This window comes from Podarcis filfolensis, assembly GCF_964270895.1.
Source record: "Podarcis filfolensis genome assembly, chromosome: 2".
Taxonomy (NCBI): Eukaryota; Metazoa; Chordata; class Lepidosauria; order Squamata; family Lacertidae; genus Podarcis; species Podarcis filfolensis.
The window spans coordinates 119,237,694-119,256,103 of NC_139605.1; the positions used below are offsets into that span (position 1 = coordinate 119,237,694).

At 41.9% G+C, this 18,410-nt stretch overlaps 2 protein-coding genes across 2 annotated transcripts in view; one reads left to right on the forward strand and one right to left on the reverse strand.

The window, feature by feature from the left end:
* Positions 1–18,410, forward strand: part of PRIM1 (DNA primase subunit 1) — a 94,499-nt gene that overhangs the window by 52,529 nt on the left and 23,560 nt on the right. The gene's annotated exons all lie outside the window — the stretch shown is intronic.
* LOC310755925 (17-beta-hydroxysteroid dehydrogenase type 6-like) lies at positions 9,045–18,246 on the reverse strand. The gene is made up of 5 exons (XM_083599453.1): positions 18,095–18,246; positions 15,716–16,037; positions 13,711–13,969; positions 12,744–12,907; positions 9,045–10,014 (listed from the first exon to the last, which is right to left on the reverse strand). The coding sequence occupies exons 2-5, from the start codon at positions 16,020–16,022 to the stop codon at positions 9,794–9,796; spliced, it is 951 nt and encodes a 316-aa protein (XP_083455579.1). The 5' UTR covers positions 16,023–16,037; positions 18,095–18,246; the 3' UTR covers positions 9,045–9,793.

An 18,410-nucleotide genomic window follows, 5' to 3' on the forward strand; every position in this document is an offset into this window, starting at 1 on the left:
TGGTTGCATTATTTTCAGGTAAATGAAATGTTCAAAAAGGACTTTAAAGATAGGGGATATATAGAAAAAGAATCGAATTGAGAATTGAAAACAAATGGATTACAAAAAAATCTCACAGGAAAGTAAAGCATTGTTGAACTGTAAAATAACAGATCAGGAGATAGAAGGTGCCATCTTAAATATGCAATTGGGCAAATCCCCGGGACCGGACGGACTGACTTCCAGATACTATAGATCTTTGAAGGATTGGATTGTACAACCTCTGAAGGAAGTCTGCAATGAGATTTTGGAAGGGAAAAAGGCACCAGAATCGTGGAAAGAGGCCTACATTACACTTATACCGAAAACAGAGACTGAAAAGACCCAACTTAAAAACTACCGTCCCATATCCTTATTAAATGTGGATTACAAAATTTTTGCTGACATTTTGGCCAAGAGATTGAAAAGAGTATTGATTGAAGAGATACATAAGGACCAAGACACATATCTGACAATTTGAGGAATGTAATCGACATTTTGGAAAAGCTAGATGTGGATATAAATACTAAAGCTGTTTTGATATTTGTGGACGCGGAGAAAGCCTTCGACAACATTTCTTGGAGTTTTATGAAAAAGAATCTACAGGGTATGGGGGTAGGCCAAGGTTTTGAAAATGGTATAGGTGCAATATACTCTGAACAAAAGGCCAAATTAATTGTAAATAATGTGGTTACGGAACAATTTAAGATTGAAAAAGGGACACGACAAGGATGCCCAATTTCCCCTTTACTTTTTATATCGGTCCTGGAGGTTTTGCTGAATATGATTAGAAGGGACCGGTTGGTTAAAGGTATACAGGTCGGAGTTAAACAGTATAAATTGAGAGCATTTGCAGATGATCTAGTTTTGACGTTACAGGAGCCAGAATCTAGTACTAAAAGAGTTTTAGAACTAATTCAAGAATTTGGTCAGGTGGCAGGATTTAAATTGAATAAGACCAAAACTAAGGTTTTAGAGAAAAATATGACATTGTTTGAAAAAGAGAAATTTCAGAATGAAACAGGTCTGTCTGTGGTGAGGAAGGTGAAATATCTGGGGATTAACATGACATCTAAAAATGGGAACTTATTTAAAAATAATTATGAGAAATGCTGGTCAGAAGTGAAAAAAGATCTCGAAATATGGTCAAATTTGAAGCTTTCCTTGATGGGTCGAATAGCAGCTATAAAGATGAATGTATTGCCTAAAATGTTGTTTTTGTTTCAAACATTACAAATTGTGGACAAGATGGAATGTTTTAAGAAGTGGCAGAAAGATATTTCTAAATTTGTCTGGCAGGGCAAGAAGCCTAGGATAAAATATAAGATTTTAACTGATGCAAAAGAAAGGGGTGGCTTCGCCCTGCCAGACTTCAGACTCTATTATGAGTCAGCAGCATTCTGCTGGTTGAAAGACTGGCTGCTTCTTGAAAACACAGACATTTTGGACTTAGAAGGTTTTAACAATGTTTTTGGATGGCATGCATATTTGTGGTATGACAAGGTTAAAGCTCACAAAGCGTTTAAAAATCACATTGTTAGGAGATCTTTGTTTAATGTTTGGACTAGATATAAGGATTTACTGGAAAATAAAACCCCAAGGTGGTTGTCACCAATGGAAGCGAAAGCTCAGAAAAAACTCAATATGGAGGCCAGTTGGCCAAAATATTGGGAAATTTTGGAGCAAGAAGGAGATAGACTGAAATTGCAGAGTTTTGAGAAATTAAAAAACAAAGTCCGAGACTGGTTACATTATTTTCAGATAAGGGAGGCATACAATTTGGACAGGAAAATTGGCTTCCAGGTGGAAAAATCTAAATTAGAAACAGAAGTGCTAGAACCTAAAACTAAAATCATGTCAAAAATGTATAACTTGCTGCTGAAATGGAATACACAGGATGAAACGGTTAAGTCAGCTATGATTAAATGGGCACAAGATCTTGGACATAACATCATGTTTGCTGATTGGGAACAGTTATGGACCACAGGTATGAAATTCACGGCATGTAATGCCTTAAGAGAGAATATTATGAAAATGATATACAGGTGGTACATAACCCCAGTCAAGCTCGCAAAAATATATCACTTGCCCGATAATAAATGCTGGAAATGTAAGGAAGTTGAAGGTACATTTTTTCACCTATGGTGGACGTGCCCAAAGATTAAGGCCTTCTGGGAAATGATTTATAATGAAATGAAAAAGATACTTAAGTATACCTTCCTGAAAAAACCAGAGGCTTTTCTCTTGGGTATAGTCGGCCATTTGGTGCCAAAGAAGGACAGAACGTTTTTTATGTATGCTACAACGGCAGCAAGAATACTTATAGCAAAGCACTGGAAGACTCAAGATCTACCCACTCTGGAAGAATGGCAGATGAAGTTGATCGACTGTATGGGACTGGCAGAAATGACCGGCAGAATCCGCGACCAGGGAGAAAAGTCAGCAGAAGAAGATTGGAAGAAATTTAAGGATTATCTACAGAAATATTATAAAATTAATGAATTCTGAAAAGATGTTGGTTTGAACTTTGGTGGGGACTAGCTGTTATGATAAAGATAATGGGGATTATAATGGTTTATGTTATTAAATTTAAAAAAAAAAAAGCTGAATGGAAAATAAGGTTTTATTTTAAAAGGAATGTTAAGAGATTAGGATTTGCTGAATTAATAAGGTGAACTAGAGAACAAGAAGGGGAGGTATGAGGAAGTCAAAGAAATATGTGATTGAAAAACTGTTATTGAAACTGAACTGTTTTTAATATTTTTCTTTTTCTCTTTTTTGTGTTTATATAAAATTGGAAAATCTAATAAATATTCATTTAAAAAATATATATATAGAAAAAGAATCGAAATTTCAAACAGAGATAATAAATAATGATTTTAAGATAATGTCAAAAATGTATAAAATGTTATTGGAATGGCAAACAAAGGATGAGGAGATAAAGTCGGTTATGATACATTGGGCCAGAGATTTTGGTTATAATATACAACTGGCCGATTGGGGAAAAATATGGAATGAAAATATGAAATTTACTGCATGTATGGCGTTAAAAGAGAATATTATGAAAATGGTATATAGATGGTACATTACACCGGTTAAGTTAGCAAAAATGTTTAAAACATGTAATAAGTGTTGGAAATGTAAAGAAAAAGAAGGATCATTCTTTCATATGTGGTGGGAATGTAAGAAGGTAAAAGGTTTCTGGGAAATGATATACAATGAGTTGAAAAAGATGTTTAAATATACATTTGTTAAGAAACCAGAAGCCTTTTTGTTAGGAATAATAGGAAGAAAGATAAACAGAAGGGATTATAAACTTTTCCAATATGCAGTAACAGCGGCAAGAATATTAATGGCCCAAAAATGGAAACAAGAGGAGCTACCGACCCTTGAAGAGTGGAGAATGAAACTTATGGACTATGCAGAATTGGACAAAATGACTGGGAAAATTAGATACCAAAGGGATCACAAGTTCATCGAGGACTGGGCAAAGTTTACGGATTATCTGAAAAACATATGTGACAAACAGACAACGCTAGTGGGTTTTAAAGAGGTTTTGTGATAGTCGAAGGTGTATTGTAAAAAAGAAATAGAGACGAAAGGATAATTCAACTGACAATCTTATATAGAGAAAATGCGTAAAGATAGTAAATATGGATGATTGGTGGAGAAGCTGGTGGAAGTACAAAAATTGGAAATTTGAGAACATGGTTATGTTGATCAATATGTAAAGGAAAAATTGAATAAAAATTTATTTATATTCATCATTTAAAAAAAAGAAAAAGAAACATAGGAGGGTTCAATCCAAGATTGATCAAGAAAATTGGAATTTTATTTTCATGGAAGCGAAGAGGGCTAATAGTAATGAGTATTCACATTTATTTGGTACTAAATAAAATCAATTGTGGTGGGATCGCTCCAGTGTTTTTTATAGACATCAAAAACATCCCCTATATAGTGACATAATCCATTGGTTTAGCAGTGCATCCTGAAACTGTCGTGTGGCAAAGGTATTTGAGAGCAGAAGCAGCAAAGGAGTCTAGAAATGTTGTGAAATGTTGTAAAGCTGCTTAATCATTTAGCATGCTGAATCACTGTGACTCATCTTGAGGATGACTCATTTTCTGTATAAGTATTGTACAGTGGTACCTCTGGATGTGAACGGGATCCATTCCGGAGCCCCTTTCACATCCAGAAGTGAAGGCAACCCACGTCCGTGCGTCGTGATTCGCCGTCATTTTGACCATCTGAGCATGCGCAAGCAGCAAAACCCGGAAGTAATGTGCTCCGTTACTTCCGGGTCGCCGCAGCGCACAACCCGAAAAGACTTATCCCGAAGCTACTTCAACCTGAGGTATGACTGTATCCGCTTGCAGGAAGACTCAGTGATTTAGTGTCTGTGTCTCTATCTGTGTGTGCGGTGGAGCCTGTGCTCTGTAAAGCCTGTGCTCAGTGGAAACTCTGTGTATGCTCTGAAGCTACTTGAATCTTCTGTTCACTATGGTGTTATTGGCAAACAAGTTTATTTTAACTCAGTAAAGCTTTTATTCCTTTACTGAAGAAGACTCTGCATTATTAATTTACGCTGTGCGACAGAAACATGTATCAAATGAGTCATTTCCCCCCTGAAACTGCAATATGCAGGGATTTATTAAACCAGATGTTAAGGGGAAAGCCTCATATTTCTCCATCCCTACCAGATGGTCAGTCTGGCTGCAACCAGCAAATATAACAGTTTTGTTCACTAATGATGTATTGCCATCTTCAAATATTGATAACCAACATAGTTGGGCATCTGAGGTTAACTCATCTTCCTACAGTCTCAGATTTTGTGTGTGTAAAACTCATCTCCAGAACTTAGGTACAAATTTGTGGTCAAGCAAGTTTATCTATTTGAAGGAGTTGGTAAAGGGACAGCTGAGGAATGAGGAATTTGCTAAAAAAGATGATGTTAATTGGAGATAAATTTGTAAAATAAGCAATATGTAAAAGGGGAAGAATTGGACTATATCTGAGAGACTGGGAAACCAGTTTTGAAAAAAATGTTTTAAATTAATTTCAATTTGGTTTTGATGTGCTATAAATTTGAAAATAAATAAAAATTAATTGGCAAATATGCAGTTCCAACACATGTAGAAATAAGTTCCCCTGTCAAGACACCCCCTCCAGCACAGGGGGGAGCATCTAATTATTTGGGCCAATCGCACCAGGGTTAAATATTGTAGCTGCACTAACTTCAGGATGTTCTCCCAGATGGTGGCAGATACAGACTGTCTTCTAGACAGTCTCCCAGACTATTTTCAGTGAGGAGAGGGGAGAAAATTGGAGGTTTAATAAGAGGGAATATATAGTGGAAATCACACCATTACCTAAGCGCCCTCTTATGATGGAATCAAACGGTTTAAAAGATTTAGTAGCCCCCTCCTGCACCTCTGGTTAGTTAACAAACGTACGTGATTTTCTTAACATTTAGCCCATTCAATCCCTGGTCTCATCAGCCGATATTGTTGCCTTCCACCCCAAACTCTGAGCGGTGTGAGACTCCAGGGGCTCACCCAGGATTTGGTTTCCTTGAAATGAGGCACAGTAGAGACCGTGGTGTCTCTATGATATATGGCTTACACATATATGCAACCTGAGTCTACTATGGAGGGGCTCACAGCATTAACACCCAAGAAGGCCTTGCTTTGACCATAGCCACAGTGTTGGATTCAAAGAGAAGTCAAGCATGTCTCTTGCTTTCTGGCTTCTGCCTGCTTCTGGCCCAGCTCTCTCACACACCTCTGGTCCTTGCTCTTCTCCCCAACCGCTGAGGGCAGGGGGTCCATCCATTTGTCCTCTGGCACAAAGCCACTATCCTTTGTTACCATAGTGACCCGTACTTAGGGGCCATTAACTAACTAACTTATTGGCTCACATAGCGTAGCTATTCCAACAATTGAATCCTTGCTGGATCCAGGAATTAGAAAGAACTCAGGAGTACAGCCTCACCAGCAGCAGCAGAAGCACAAACTCACAACAATATTCAGAGAGTTGAAGCTTACTATGATAAAAATCAAAAAGATAAATTCTATTTCCTCCCAACATCTGGTGATAAATGGAGTGCCTAGTGGCAAATATAGAAGAGGGATTAAAGGTAAAGGTATGGAGATTACCTTGTATCTCCATCAGTTCCCAGACTCTAATATTCAGTGCACATAATAATTATATCCCTCCACCTGGAGCCACTCAGTCAGGAATGGGAGAACTGCTGGGCAGCAGGAAAAGGACTTCAAGCTTTGATGGCTACCAATTGCTTAGTCATTTAACAATGCTTTATTCAAGCTTTTTCATAATACAATAAAAGAAAAGAAACTATCTAAACAAAAACAAAGAGAGAAAGAGAAAGGAAACTTATGGATGGATGGAACAGAGGGGAAATGGCTGGATTTGGCACATGAAGGTCTACAGAAGGAGGGTGTTCCCTTTACCAACAGATTTCCCAGTTAGCCTAGAAAGGTTCTTACATTCCACCTCCTTCATTGGCCAGGCCAGATGTGAGAAACTGGCTGTAGCCAAAGGTGTGAAAGGTGGGCAGCTGCAGGCACTCTATGGACAAGTTGGAGCAGGCAGATGCATTATTTTACAAGCAAAAGCCACCTGCGTTCAGTCTGCCACTCAGCTGAAGCTAGGAGCCCTTCCTCTAATCAACTGCAGGTCAGTCACTTTCATTGCACCAGTTAGTAATCTCCAGTAACCTCTATACTGTGCTTAAAAAAACTTTATGTCAAGCTAGTAATTCATTAGTTGAATTTCTTCTTCCTGTGCACCTCTTATAGGCTCAGAAACATTTTTGCCTTGGGCCGGGGGGGTGGGAATTAAAGCCTTCAAAAGTAGATGCCGATGCTGAGTTTGCACTACATTTGATCGCAGGGTTCCTTATCTCTGAGCGGATGTTATAGGGTTATACTGCTCTTCTTTATCTACTTGCTGTTTTAATAAATCAGTGAGTCAGAAAGCAGAGCAGGAAGGCTCTCTCATTTGTTGCCAGCATCTGGTGCTCTGAAATATATTCTCTCTTGCATTGTGAAGTTCAGAAATGTGAGATGTCCTGCGATGTAAAGGGTAAAAAGAAATGTTGCCAAGGCTGGAGTCAGAAAGCAGCTGCGGAGATTTGCTGCTCTGAGTTCCTCATGTTACAGTCGACTAGGAGAGCCTGTTGCAAGTAAGGATGTTGGAGAAGTCCGACAAAAATGGTAATGGGAGTGGCAATTGCTGCTGTTCACTTATTCATCTCCATGTCTAGAACAGAAATCAATCCAGTGAACATTGATGTAGGTTTGAGGGGGTCAGACTGCATGATGCCCTGGGCCCCTTCTGGTTCTTGGGCTTCTGTATCAGTGGGAGTAGAAAGCATGAGAACAAGTTTTCCAAACCATTCCCTTTGTCTAGGCAATTGCAAGACAATGGCCATGGCTGGACACTTAAGCACCATGATCAGCATCCCAAAAGAATGAGCCGTCCTGCAAAAGCTACAACTACCGTATTTTTCGCTGTATAGGACGCACTTTTCCCCCTCCAAAAATTAAGGGGAACTGTGTGTGCATCCCATGGAGCGAATGCAGGCTCCTTGGCTTCAGCGATAGCAACGTGAAGCCTCCAAAGCGCAGAGGGAGAGCTCCCTTCGTGCTTCGGAGGCTTCGCGTTGCTTTCGCTGAAGCCACGAGAGTCTTGCTCTCCCGGCTTCAGCAAAAGGAACCTGAAGCCTTTGGAGCACAGCGGGAACTCACGCTGTGCTCCGAAGGCTTCAAGGGTAGCCGCCTGAAGCCTCCGGAGCGCAGAGAGGGAGAGCTGCGCAGTGCCCTTTCAGCCAAGCGGTAGGAAAATGGAAGGGGCATCCTATGGTTGGGTGCGTCCTATAGAGTGAAAAATACAGAAAGTGATGTGCCCTCCCCCCCCTCCTCACCTGGCCAGTAGATAGAGAACAGGGAAGAAAGTCAGATCCATGTCTGATCTGCGCTGGGCTCTGGAGCTCCCCTAGAAACCTAATCGGGGAGCAAGATCTATTGGGGTGTTCATGTGTGCAGTTTAGGACTTCTGAGTTCCCTATGACAAATATCTTAATAACTCTCGATATTTTCTAATTATCTTATATTATTACTGCAGGTGCCTCTTTACTAGATATCAAATATTAGAAAATGTGACTACTATCACAGAATAGGAAAATAAATTGGCCTATGCTTTTCTTTTCTTTTCTTTTCTTCTTTTCTTTTCTTTTCTTCTTTTCTCTTCTCTTTCTTTTCTCTTTCTTTTCTTTTCTTTTACCAAAGTACCTCATGACATAGGGTCCAAAGGAGTCAGGCAACAATACAGTGGTACCTCGGGTTACAGACACTTCAGGTTACAGAAATCATGTGGCGGCGGTGCAGCGGCAGCAGGAGGCCCCATTAGCTAAAGTGGTGCTTCAGGTTAAGAACAGTTTCCGTTTAAGAACGGACCTCTAGAACGAATTAAGTTCTTAACCCGAGGTACCACTGTGCAGCAATGAGCTTTTATTAATTATTGGAGAAGGAATTTGTTTGCAAATGTAGTACAGTATATGATCTATTATGAATATATCCTGAATGTATTTTAGAAAATTTTGAAAGCTTTTTTAAAAACAAATAACTAATTAGATTAAGATCAAATTTTATGTGTGAGGAATGGGATGAATGGAAGAAGCAGAAACTTCCAATCCCCCCCTCACCACAATCTCTACAGTGAGGTCCGGACTGGCTGCCACAGAATAAAACAAACAAACAAACAAACGAAAAGTTGAGGGTTACACCTGAGGTTCCCACACCGCCTCTTCCAGGAATTGCAGCTTGAGAAGCCATGTGTTTTTTACGCAACATTACTGGGGGCAGCCCTTTTCTCCATGCACCTCCAGACTGGGACAGAGTTGTGCCTGTTGAATTTCTACCCAATATCCAGTTAGTAAGGCAAAAAGCTTTTCAGAAGGAAAACAAAGTGGCGCACTAAAAGCTAGGAGTGAACAGACCTGTCAGTTTTGGTTTCTCTCTGTCTTTTATTTCTTTAAGTGGGAGGAAGACAGCTGCTTCCATTCTACTGCAGTTTGGTTTCCACCAGACACATGAACTGCCTCGCTGTCTGCTGTTTAGTACAAGTTACTTAGCTTACATAATGTACATTCATGTCAGTGTAAAGGAATCATCAGATCCAAAAAAGTTATTGATTACATGGCATTTGCAGACTTGGGGATGCCTCTTCTTTATTCAGTCTAAGAAGGGGTGTGGACTCGCAGAGGTTGGATGGCCATCTGTCATGGATGCTCTAGTTGAGATTCTGCATTGCAGGGGGTTGGACTAGATGAGCCTCAGGGTCCCTTCCAAGTCTACAGTTCTATTGTTCGGTGACTTGATAACAACGATGTGAACAAATAATGATCATCCTCATTTGACTGGTTTTTGTTCCTGACCCTTATAGACACGTTATTGGTTTGGAGAACTCCATCAGAAAATTCAGAAAGGCGAGAATCTCAGAAAGGTGTGAGATGTAGCAACCTGTGCGCCCTGTGGCCAGCAGCAGAAGCAGAGAAGGCTCCTGAACCTTGAATAGTTACATAGAAGAGGGACATGCAACATGCACAGCTTACCAACACAAACCACACATGCTGAAATTCCCTTTTGTACACAACGATTGAAAAGTGTAGGAGCCTTGTCTCTCTTCTCTTGCACCTGGCCACCCAATCCCCTTCTTTCTTTCCCTAGCCACAACTATTTTCACATCACTGTCTTCACACAGCCTGAGCAGGTTTGGGCCAAGACCAGGTCAGCACAAGGTCTGCCAACGCTGTGGGCATGTAAGAGAGAGGAACGAAGAAGAACTGGGAGTCCCAGCCTCCAGAGTAGCGTGTGCGAGGGTGCCGGGACGTCAAGGCATGCTCCATGCAGTCAGTGACCAGGTAGAGGTTAGTGCTGCATCGAGTTATGAGGGCCTCTTTGAGCAACTGGCGCCCTGGGAAGAAAAAGAAAGGGAGTTAGAGGAGAAGATTTGTGGTCCAAAACACTGCAAACAAACACCAGGATATGAAGCCGTTCTCTGTGCGACAGTCAGAGTGGCATATGAACAGTTTTCAAATCAACAACAAGAACTGGTGCTAATCACTCAACTATCTCCCCCCCCCCCAAAAGAGCACTTTCTGAATTTGGAAAGGTACATTCCCTGTTCCATTAAAGAAATCAACAAACGTTTGAGCAGTTGGGACTTTGCCAAGTCTGAGGGAGGAAGTAGGGCAGGTGGTCTTTTTTCCCCAATGAGTTTGTTTTCAGACTGGGAGGAAGATAGAACCCTTAGGGGGCTAACCATAAATCATAGAGACAAGCAGCAGAAATCAGAGAGACCGGCCAGCAGATGAGGCTGTTGCAGAATCAGGTCTATCCTCCCTTCCTATGTCAGGAGACAATTTTGACTCATCAAAAGGAATCAGGGCCACCAAAGGGGGTAAGTGCAAGAGGCACCTCTGTACTACTGGGCCCAGAACCAACACAGGGCAGACTCTGAGATTTCATTTTAAAAAGACGTATTAAGTCTCTAGCTCCTTCGGAACAAATGACACAGAGCAAAATTCCTTTGTGAGATATTGTCTTGCTTCCACCTTCCACTGTTTTAGCCAATGAGTGCCTGAGTTGTGACTGATGACTACAGTGGTACCTCAGGTTACAGACGCTTCAGGTTACGGACTCTGCTAACCCAGAAATAGTACCTCGGGTTAAGAACTTTGCTTCAGGATGAGAACAGAAATTGCGCGGTGGCGGTACAGCAGCAGCAGCAGGAGGCCCCATTAGCTAAAGTGGTACCTCAGGTTAAGGACAGTTTTGAGGCATCTGATCAAGATCTGTATTATGAGGCATCTGATCAAGATCTGTATTTTAAAATGAGCTTAAAAAATATATTTGCAACTGTTTGTATCTCTCATGCCAGGCATAAAGCAGCTGGCAGCTGTTCATCTTCCTGTTCAAAGGCCCCACTGATCTATAGCAATATTTCAGGGTTGTAAAAGGAAATTACAGGCTGGGAGCAAAAGGTCACACTGACCATACAAATTACAGAATACAATCAAGCTGCAAAAACAATTACAATTAAGAATTGGTAAATAGTAAGAATTATTGTGCCTCCCATTAAACTTGAGCCACATTTTCATAAGGTTAAAAGGGCAAGAGCTAATAGAAACAGCAGCTGGCTTGAAAGGGGGTGTAGATCTAAGGGGTTGTTTCAAAACTGTTTTTATTAAGTTCCTTTTTTTACTTTGAAAAGGCCTTTCCTTTCCTTCTAAAAAGCTATATATGTTATGTATGAAATATATTGGCTTAAATGTAATTATGCAAAGGATTTAGAAAGTAAGAAATGTTAGATTCTTATGTTAGATTCTTATTTCATAGATGGTGTGTGAGAAGGTAAACCCAAGATCTCTTTTAAGATAAAAATTAAAAAAACCATGCACCATCTGTTTTAGCCATCTGTTTTGGAGGGCAATAGGGCAAGGAGGGCAAGAGGTGATCTGGTAATTAAGGTGCCTTGTAGAGGTAAATGTAAGATATATGACTACTTATTTGTCATTTATAGATAGAAGGAAATATAGCTCTTTGTCTCCCATAAAAAGCAATAGGAAATGGGTGTATCTTTTATGATTGATTCTAGCAAACAGCCAATAGGAATTTCAACCAGGCTGATTGGACAGAGGCAGCCAAAGGAGGAGCAAGGGGGCTGAGCTGAGGAAATATAAGTGCTGACCATCAGGGCTGGAGTGGGCAGAGCTTTGGTAACCATATACCACTGTGTCTCTCATTTATTTGTCTGACAAATAAATTATTATTTTAATTTCTCTATTGCTGCGTTGAATATTTCATTCCAGCTAAGCGTTAACCACAAGCAGGGTGCTATAGTTTCAGGTTAAGAACGGACCTCCAGAACGAATTAAGTTCTTAACCTGAGGTACCACTGTACTGTGAAAAGAGCAGAAGGCCCCCAAATGGCTTCAAAATGATTCTCCAGCACCAAGGACACCATACCTGTAAATCACATTTACAGTGGTACCTCGGGTTAAGTACTTAATTCGTTCCGGAGGTCCGTACTTCACCTGAAACTGTTCTTAACCTGAAGCACCACTTTAGCTAATGGGGCCTCCTGCTGCTGCCACGCCACTGGAGCACAATTTCTGTTCTCATCCTGAAGCAAAGTTCTTAACCTGAAGCAATATTTCTGGGTTAACAGAGTCTGTAACCTGAAGCGTATGTAACCCGAGGTACCACTGTATACCACTTTAACAATCATGGCTCCCCTCCCCAAATCATGGGAACTGTAGTTTGTTAAGGGTGCTGGGAGTTATACTTCCGCGAGGGGTAAACTACAATTCCCAGGATTCTTTGGGAGAAGCCATGACTGTTAAAGTGGTATAAACATGCTTTGAATGTATGGTGTGGATGCAACCCAATATTAAGGGCAAACCTCCCATTCTTCAAATGGACAGGGAGGCTCTGCTGGCAGAGGTTCGCAAATGCAAGGGACTTGTGGCCCTCCAAAATGTTGCGGGACTCCAACTCCCACTATCCCCAGCTATTGGTTATGATGACTTGGGCTGATGGGAGTTGAAGTCCAACAACATCTGAAGGGCGCTAGGTTCTCCATCCACCTTTATCTCAATGGCAGCCCCAGTTCTCTCCCCACAGACCACATGGAGGACTCACATCTCTCATAGTAGGTCTGTCCATAGCTATCTTTGACTTCCTGTGGGGTGCGGACCCATTGCTGCTCGAGGACGCTCATGCTGTGCTGGATGTTAGTCATGTTTGTTCGGAAATAGCCTGGCTCCACCATGGCTACTTTCACCCCAAAAGGGCGGAGATCACGCCTGGAAAGAAACAATGGGTTTGACATGGTTCATACAGCTACCCCTGCAACTGTGGCTAACAGACAACAGTTATATGGGAAGAAATTGAATATTTAATTTAGTTTGAATCTGGGTCTGGCAATTAAAGGAAATGGTGAGTGAGGGTGAATTTTGGGAGCGAGGGTAGGTGATTGTAAACAGCTGAACTCAAAAGCTTACTTGGCTAGTCAAGGACCCTTTGCAAGGTCCGTAGAAAATTATCTCACATTCCAGGGACGAGGCTAACCCAGTGAACAGAGGTAGGCATCATTTCAGCCCAAATTTTTGCAAAAGGTGCTTCTTAAAACCTCACTCCTTAGCAGGGAAGCTAATAAAAAAAAATGGCATTGGATACATACCGTATTTTTTGCTCTATAAGACTCACTTTTTCCCTCCTAAAAAGTAAGGGGAAATGTGCGTGCGTCTTATGGAGCAAATGCAGGCTGCGCAGCTATCCCAGAAGCCAGAACAGCAAGAGAGATTGCTGCTTTCACTGCGTAGCGATCCCTCTTGCTATTCTGGCTTCTGAGATTCAGAATATTTTTTTTCTTGTTCTCCTCCTCCAAAAACTAGGTGCGTCTTGTGGTCTGGTGTGTCCTATAGAGCGAAAAATACAGTAATTGTTCAGCTTCACTGTCCCCAGCTGTGAAGTGGGGGGGGGGAATGAAACAGCCAGCAAAGCCCAAAATTGATTGCCTTCTTCCTCCTCTTGATCTGGGCCTGAGATATTTAACCCCTCTCTGCACTGCATTTTGACAATTGTGATGTCAGAAGTGATAGCTTACCTGAGAGAGTCGGAGAAAGCCTCCACCCCATACTTAGATGGACAGTAGCCTCCTCCGTAGAAAGCCAGTCGCCCCAGAATGCTGGACACGTTAACAACCCTTCCCCTGGCCTTCTTCACCAGCGGCAACATGTGTAGCGTCACGTCAATCAGTCCAACCAGATTGACATTTAGCACTCTTACAAAGGCATCTTTGTCCAGCCACTCATTGGGTACCATCGCTTCCACAATCCCTGCATTGTTTACCAAGCCCCAGAGCCCTGTGGAGTAGAGGCAGCAAGTTAGCATTTGAGTAAGAACACCATCATCATCATCATCATTAATAATTAAATAATAGTTAAATAATAATTTATTATTTATACCCCAGCCACTCTGGGCAGAAACCAAAGGACTATTAAAAACACGATAAAATGATGCTGAACATCTGGCCCAGGCTAAGCAAAGCTTGGGAACACCAATAAATTTAATTTTCTCAAAACAAAATGTGTTGCTCGGGGGGGGGGGGCGGTTCTAAAAATTCTGCACTCACAAGGTTCTGTAAGCTAGGGATGGGGAAGCCGATGGTGTTGGACTCAACCTCCCATCAATACAACAACAACAACAACAACAACAACAACAACAATAATAATTTCTTATTTATACCCCGCCCATCTGGCTGGGCCTCCCCAGCCACTCTGGGCGGCTTCCATAGAAACCAAAAATACACTACAATATCACACGTTAAAAACTTCCCTGAACAGGGCTGCCTTAAGATGTCTTCTGAATGTCTTCTGAAAGATGTCTACCACCCACCATGTGTGATGGACAAGGATTGTGGGAGTTGCGTTTTTAAAATCTGCCTTTCGGTATCAAAGTGTTGTTCTTCAGCATGCTTTTTCTGTGCTTTAGTGAGTAACAGGAAAAATGGTTGAAACAGCTGCGGTTTGTAGTAAAACAGTTTGCTCACCAGATGCAGAATCAAATGTGTGCAACGTATCACAGCAAGCAGGGATTGTGTGCCTAGAGTAACAGGTGGTAATGCTGGCAAGAGGGAGGACATGGAGCATTGCCAAAAATAGATAGCTTTAAAAGTTATTGAAGATGTTCCTATGTAGGCAAGCTAAGGGAAACACCTGGCTATGCAGTCCCTATAGAAGACTCCTGAAGCTGAGCCACATATGGATTTATGTTGCCATGGGATACCACAAATGGCTCTTTTGAATCTTCCCTTGTTGTGTGAAACTATTACTGTACTTGAACTGCTATTTGTGAACACAATTAAAATATAGTTAGCTATATAGCTGTATCTCTCCTGCCCTTTGCAACACGCCCTATTGTTGTAAACAAAAAATTGCCCTTTTCCCTTATGGGGTATCCAAGAGCCCATATAGAGTCCTTACATAGGTTCCCTATTGGTAGAAGAGAATAACAGAGGCCAACCAGAGAATATTGAGAAGCAAAGCAGCTAGTAAACTTGATCTTTATTGATCTGTTGCAACAGGGTGCTCCCCTCACACGCAGGAAAGGAGAAGGAACCTAGAACAATGGCGCGCAAGGCCTTATAAAGACTTTTGAAATTGCCACCCTGTAGATCAAGACCACCCCCAGAAACATCATACATACATCACAGAAAAGGTGGTCTTAAAACAGAAATTTGTATGTTGTTTTTCTCCTGTCGTTGTTTATCTGGCAGGTTACTTGATTGGATTGCCTGGGGAGCCTGGCTAGTCTTTTGTAATGATAAATACTTAGTTCCTGGCCAGGTCACAGGCTCACACTCTATTCATATCTTAAATGTGCCCTTAAGACAGGATTTGTGAGGAAAAAGACAATGGGAGGTTTCCCACTTTGACCTTGCAGAGAAAACATTTGCTCAGTTTAGAAATCAAAATGGTTCCAGGTCGGTCTTCCTGTGCTGATCTATGTACGTGCTTGGTTGGTACACTTATGAACATTACCATATATCTAAGACCATAAAATTCCTATCACACTATCTTCAAGCTCATATCTGGAAGCATCCACCGTACCTTTGTCTCTGACGCACCCTTTCGCCCACTCAGTTGCTGCCGCGATGCTCTCTGTGCTAGTGACATCCAGGAGGGTAGTTTTCAACCGATCTGATGTGAGCCTCTCCAGCTCTTCAGCCCCTTTCTGTGTAAAACAGGCTGCCAACACCCTTAGCCCCTCAGCATCGAGCTGCCTGGCAAGCTGGTTCCCAAAGCCGGAGTCGCAGCCAGTGACGAAGACATACTTCTCTCGGAGGTTTTCCACCTTCTGCCTTTCCAGGTACCATCGGATGACAAAGAACAGCAAGACTGCCAAAAGGAGCCACATGCTCACTGTGTATTTCTTTTAAAAGAGGAAGCAAAACATGGCAGGGTGGTTTTTTAATTCTTGTTGTTTTTATGCATTCCAGGTTTATTTTTATTTTATTTTATTGAATTTATATACCACTCTATACCCGGAGGTCTCAGGGTGGTTTGCAGAATCAAAGCAAAATATTAAACCACAAAATACACAATCAAAACAAAAACAACAACCACCCAATAACTACCCCCCTCAAAAAAAATATTTTTTTTTTTAAAGGGCCTAGGATGTAAATCAATTCAACCAAAGGCCTGGTTAAAAAGGAATGTTTTTTGCCTGGTGCCTGGCGCCAGGCTTCATTATCCCCATTCTGGAGTTATCGGGCAGCAAAGTTCTCTTAGGAAAGCAGTTTGCAACACTCAAAGGGTTAAGGAACAACATAAGGGTAATGATTAACAAAGTCATGCCTGCCCTGGAGTTCATTACACCTGATCTCTGAGACTGTGTGACAATGAGACCTGTGACAATGACTGAACTAAACTGGCACTGCTCTGTTGAAACAGAGACACTATGCTTAGTATTGAGGGATCCTAAAAGAAAAAAAACGCTCCAGGGAGACTCTTTCTGGAAAGGACATGCAATAGAAGAGAGACGGGGGAGCCATCCACCCCTTGAAGTCCGCATTTGCAGCATGTAAAAGGGCTGCATACCAGGGGTGAGTCAGGCAGGAACCTATAAGTGATTATAGCCACCCCACATTCTCACACAGCACCCCAGCCAGCCATTTTCACTTAAAGTTAAGCATATTCCATTCTTCTAATAGCCATTCATTCTCTCAAGGGGGCATTAATCACCTCCCTGTTATGCTGGATGAGTTTCAGTTAGTAAGGATAAAGGATGTGGAAAAGGTTCTTGAATCAGTCAAGGGATCTGATCCTGACAACGGACTGATGTCAATATTCCACATTTTCAGATCACCCTCTTCCTGCTCAGCTGAGAAAGCAATGTCCAGAGTGTAACCTGCCACATGCATTGGGCCAGTGACATGTTGGGACAGCGCCATGGTCGTCAAGGAAGCCATGAAGTCCTGAGCCACCCCAGAGTCAGTTTCCTTGGCATGGATGTTGACGTTCCCCAGAAACAGCAGTCTGGGAGTCCTCAACACCCCTTCTAAGACCAGTTCAGGCAGGGAAACTGCTGGGCAGCAAGATGCACAGAAAGCCAACAGAATTCCTAATCTGTCCCAATTGCCCAGTTCTAGGAACATACACTCAAGATCCCACCCAGCTGGACAGAGAGCCTGAAGAGAAAGACAAAAACCCTACAGACTATAGCAACTCCTCCTCCCTGGCCCTCAAGTCTGCCCAGATGCTCAGAGTATCTAGGTGGGAACAGATGGGTAAGACCAACTCCACCCTGCTCACCCACCCAGCTCTCAGTGATACAGACCAGATTGGCCTTATCCATCATCAGATCATGGCTGAAGGAGGTCTTACTCAGTGTCGACCTGGCATTCAGCAACAGCAGCTGCAGACCCGAGGCTGGTCCTCCTTTGCATCCGGGCACCTTAGTTCCAGATTGTAACTTGTATTCCATTTTAGAGACCTCATTTCTCTGCCTCTAGGGAGCCATGGGCTTTTCCCCCCTAAGCAGCCATTGATGTCATTCTTGTAAAACTGAATAGACGTATAGGTTCATTATTCTAAGGAAGAACAGTGCTTGTCTTCTTACAATGCTACTGACAATTCTATTAAGCTGTAACCCACCCAACTTCCTTCCAAAAAGGATAGCTAAGATTCAAGCCACTCTTCTTTTAAACACACCCTGGATGCTTCCAGATGTGTTTGTGTTGTGGATTGGTGTGTCTCATGCACGCAAGCTTTTTGCAGCATTCACACGGTGTTAGTGGCATCAAAATGCCAGCCTGTATCTCCCTCCCAATTTAATCCAGCTTGACCCTCTCCAGGCATTAATTCTGTATTAAAAACACCTGTTGGCAATGACTCATTTGTGATTATCTTGGTGACCCATGTACAATATTAAGTCACTGTCTGGAAGCACTCCCTTCACCAAACGAAAAGTTAATAGGCTTTGCTTACCTCAAAACTCAACCAACACCTTGACTGTCCAATCTGTCTGAAACAGGAACCCTCTACAAACAGAAGAGTAAATCTGTTAATCCATTCTGTTAGTGAACCTTTCCCTACATCCCACCCCAGAATTTGTACGGAGGTTCTGGATAGGCTGGAAAACAGCCACCAAGTTGTTGGGGTTTTTTTGACAAAACAAGAAAAGTCCAAAGTACTTTGTGTATCTATGAATTGGTAACCATTCTGGGGCTTAGTTCAATGACTTCCCTGCTTCAGTTGTCTGAAATCATTAGCCAGGGAAGTACTCATTTCTGCAGCTGGCTGA

Excerpts from the sequence above, each read along its gene's own strand:
- LOC310755925 (XM_083599453.1), bottom strand. The coding sequence starts at position 16,022 with ATGTGGCTCCTTTTGGCAGTCTTGCTGTTCTTTGTCATCCGATGGTAC. Across the intron at positions 12,908-13,710 it reads GCTTTCTCCGACTCTCTCAG|GCGTGATCTCCGCCCTTTTG; the intron begins GTAAGCTATCAC and ends GTTTCTTTCCAG. Across the intron at positions 10,015-12,743 it reads ACAGACCTACTATGAGAGAT|GGCGCCAGTTGCTCAAAGAG; the intron begins GTGAGTCCTCCA and ends TTTTCTTCCCAG.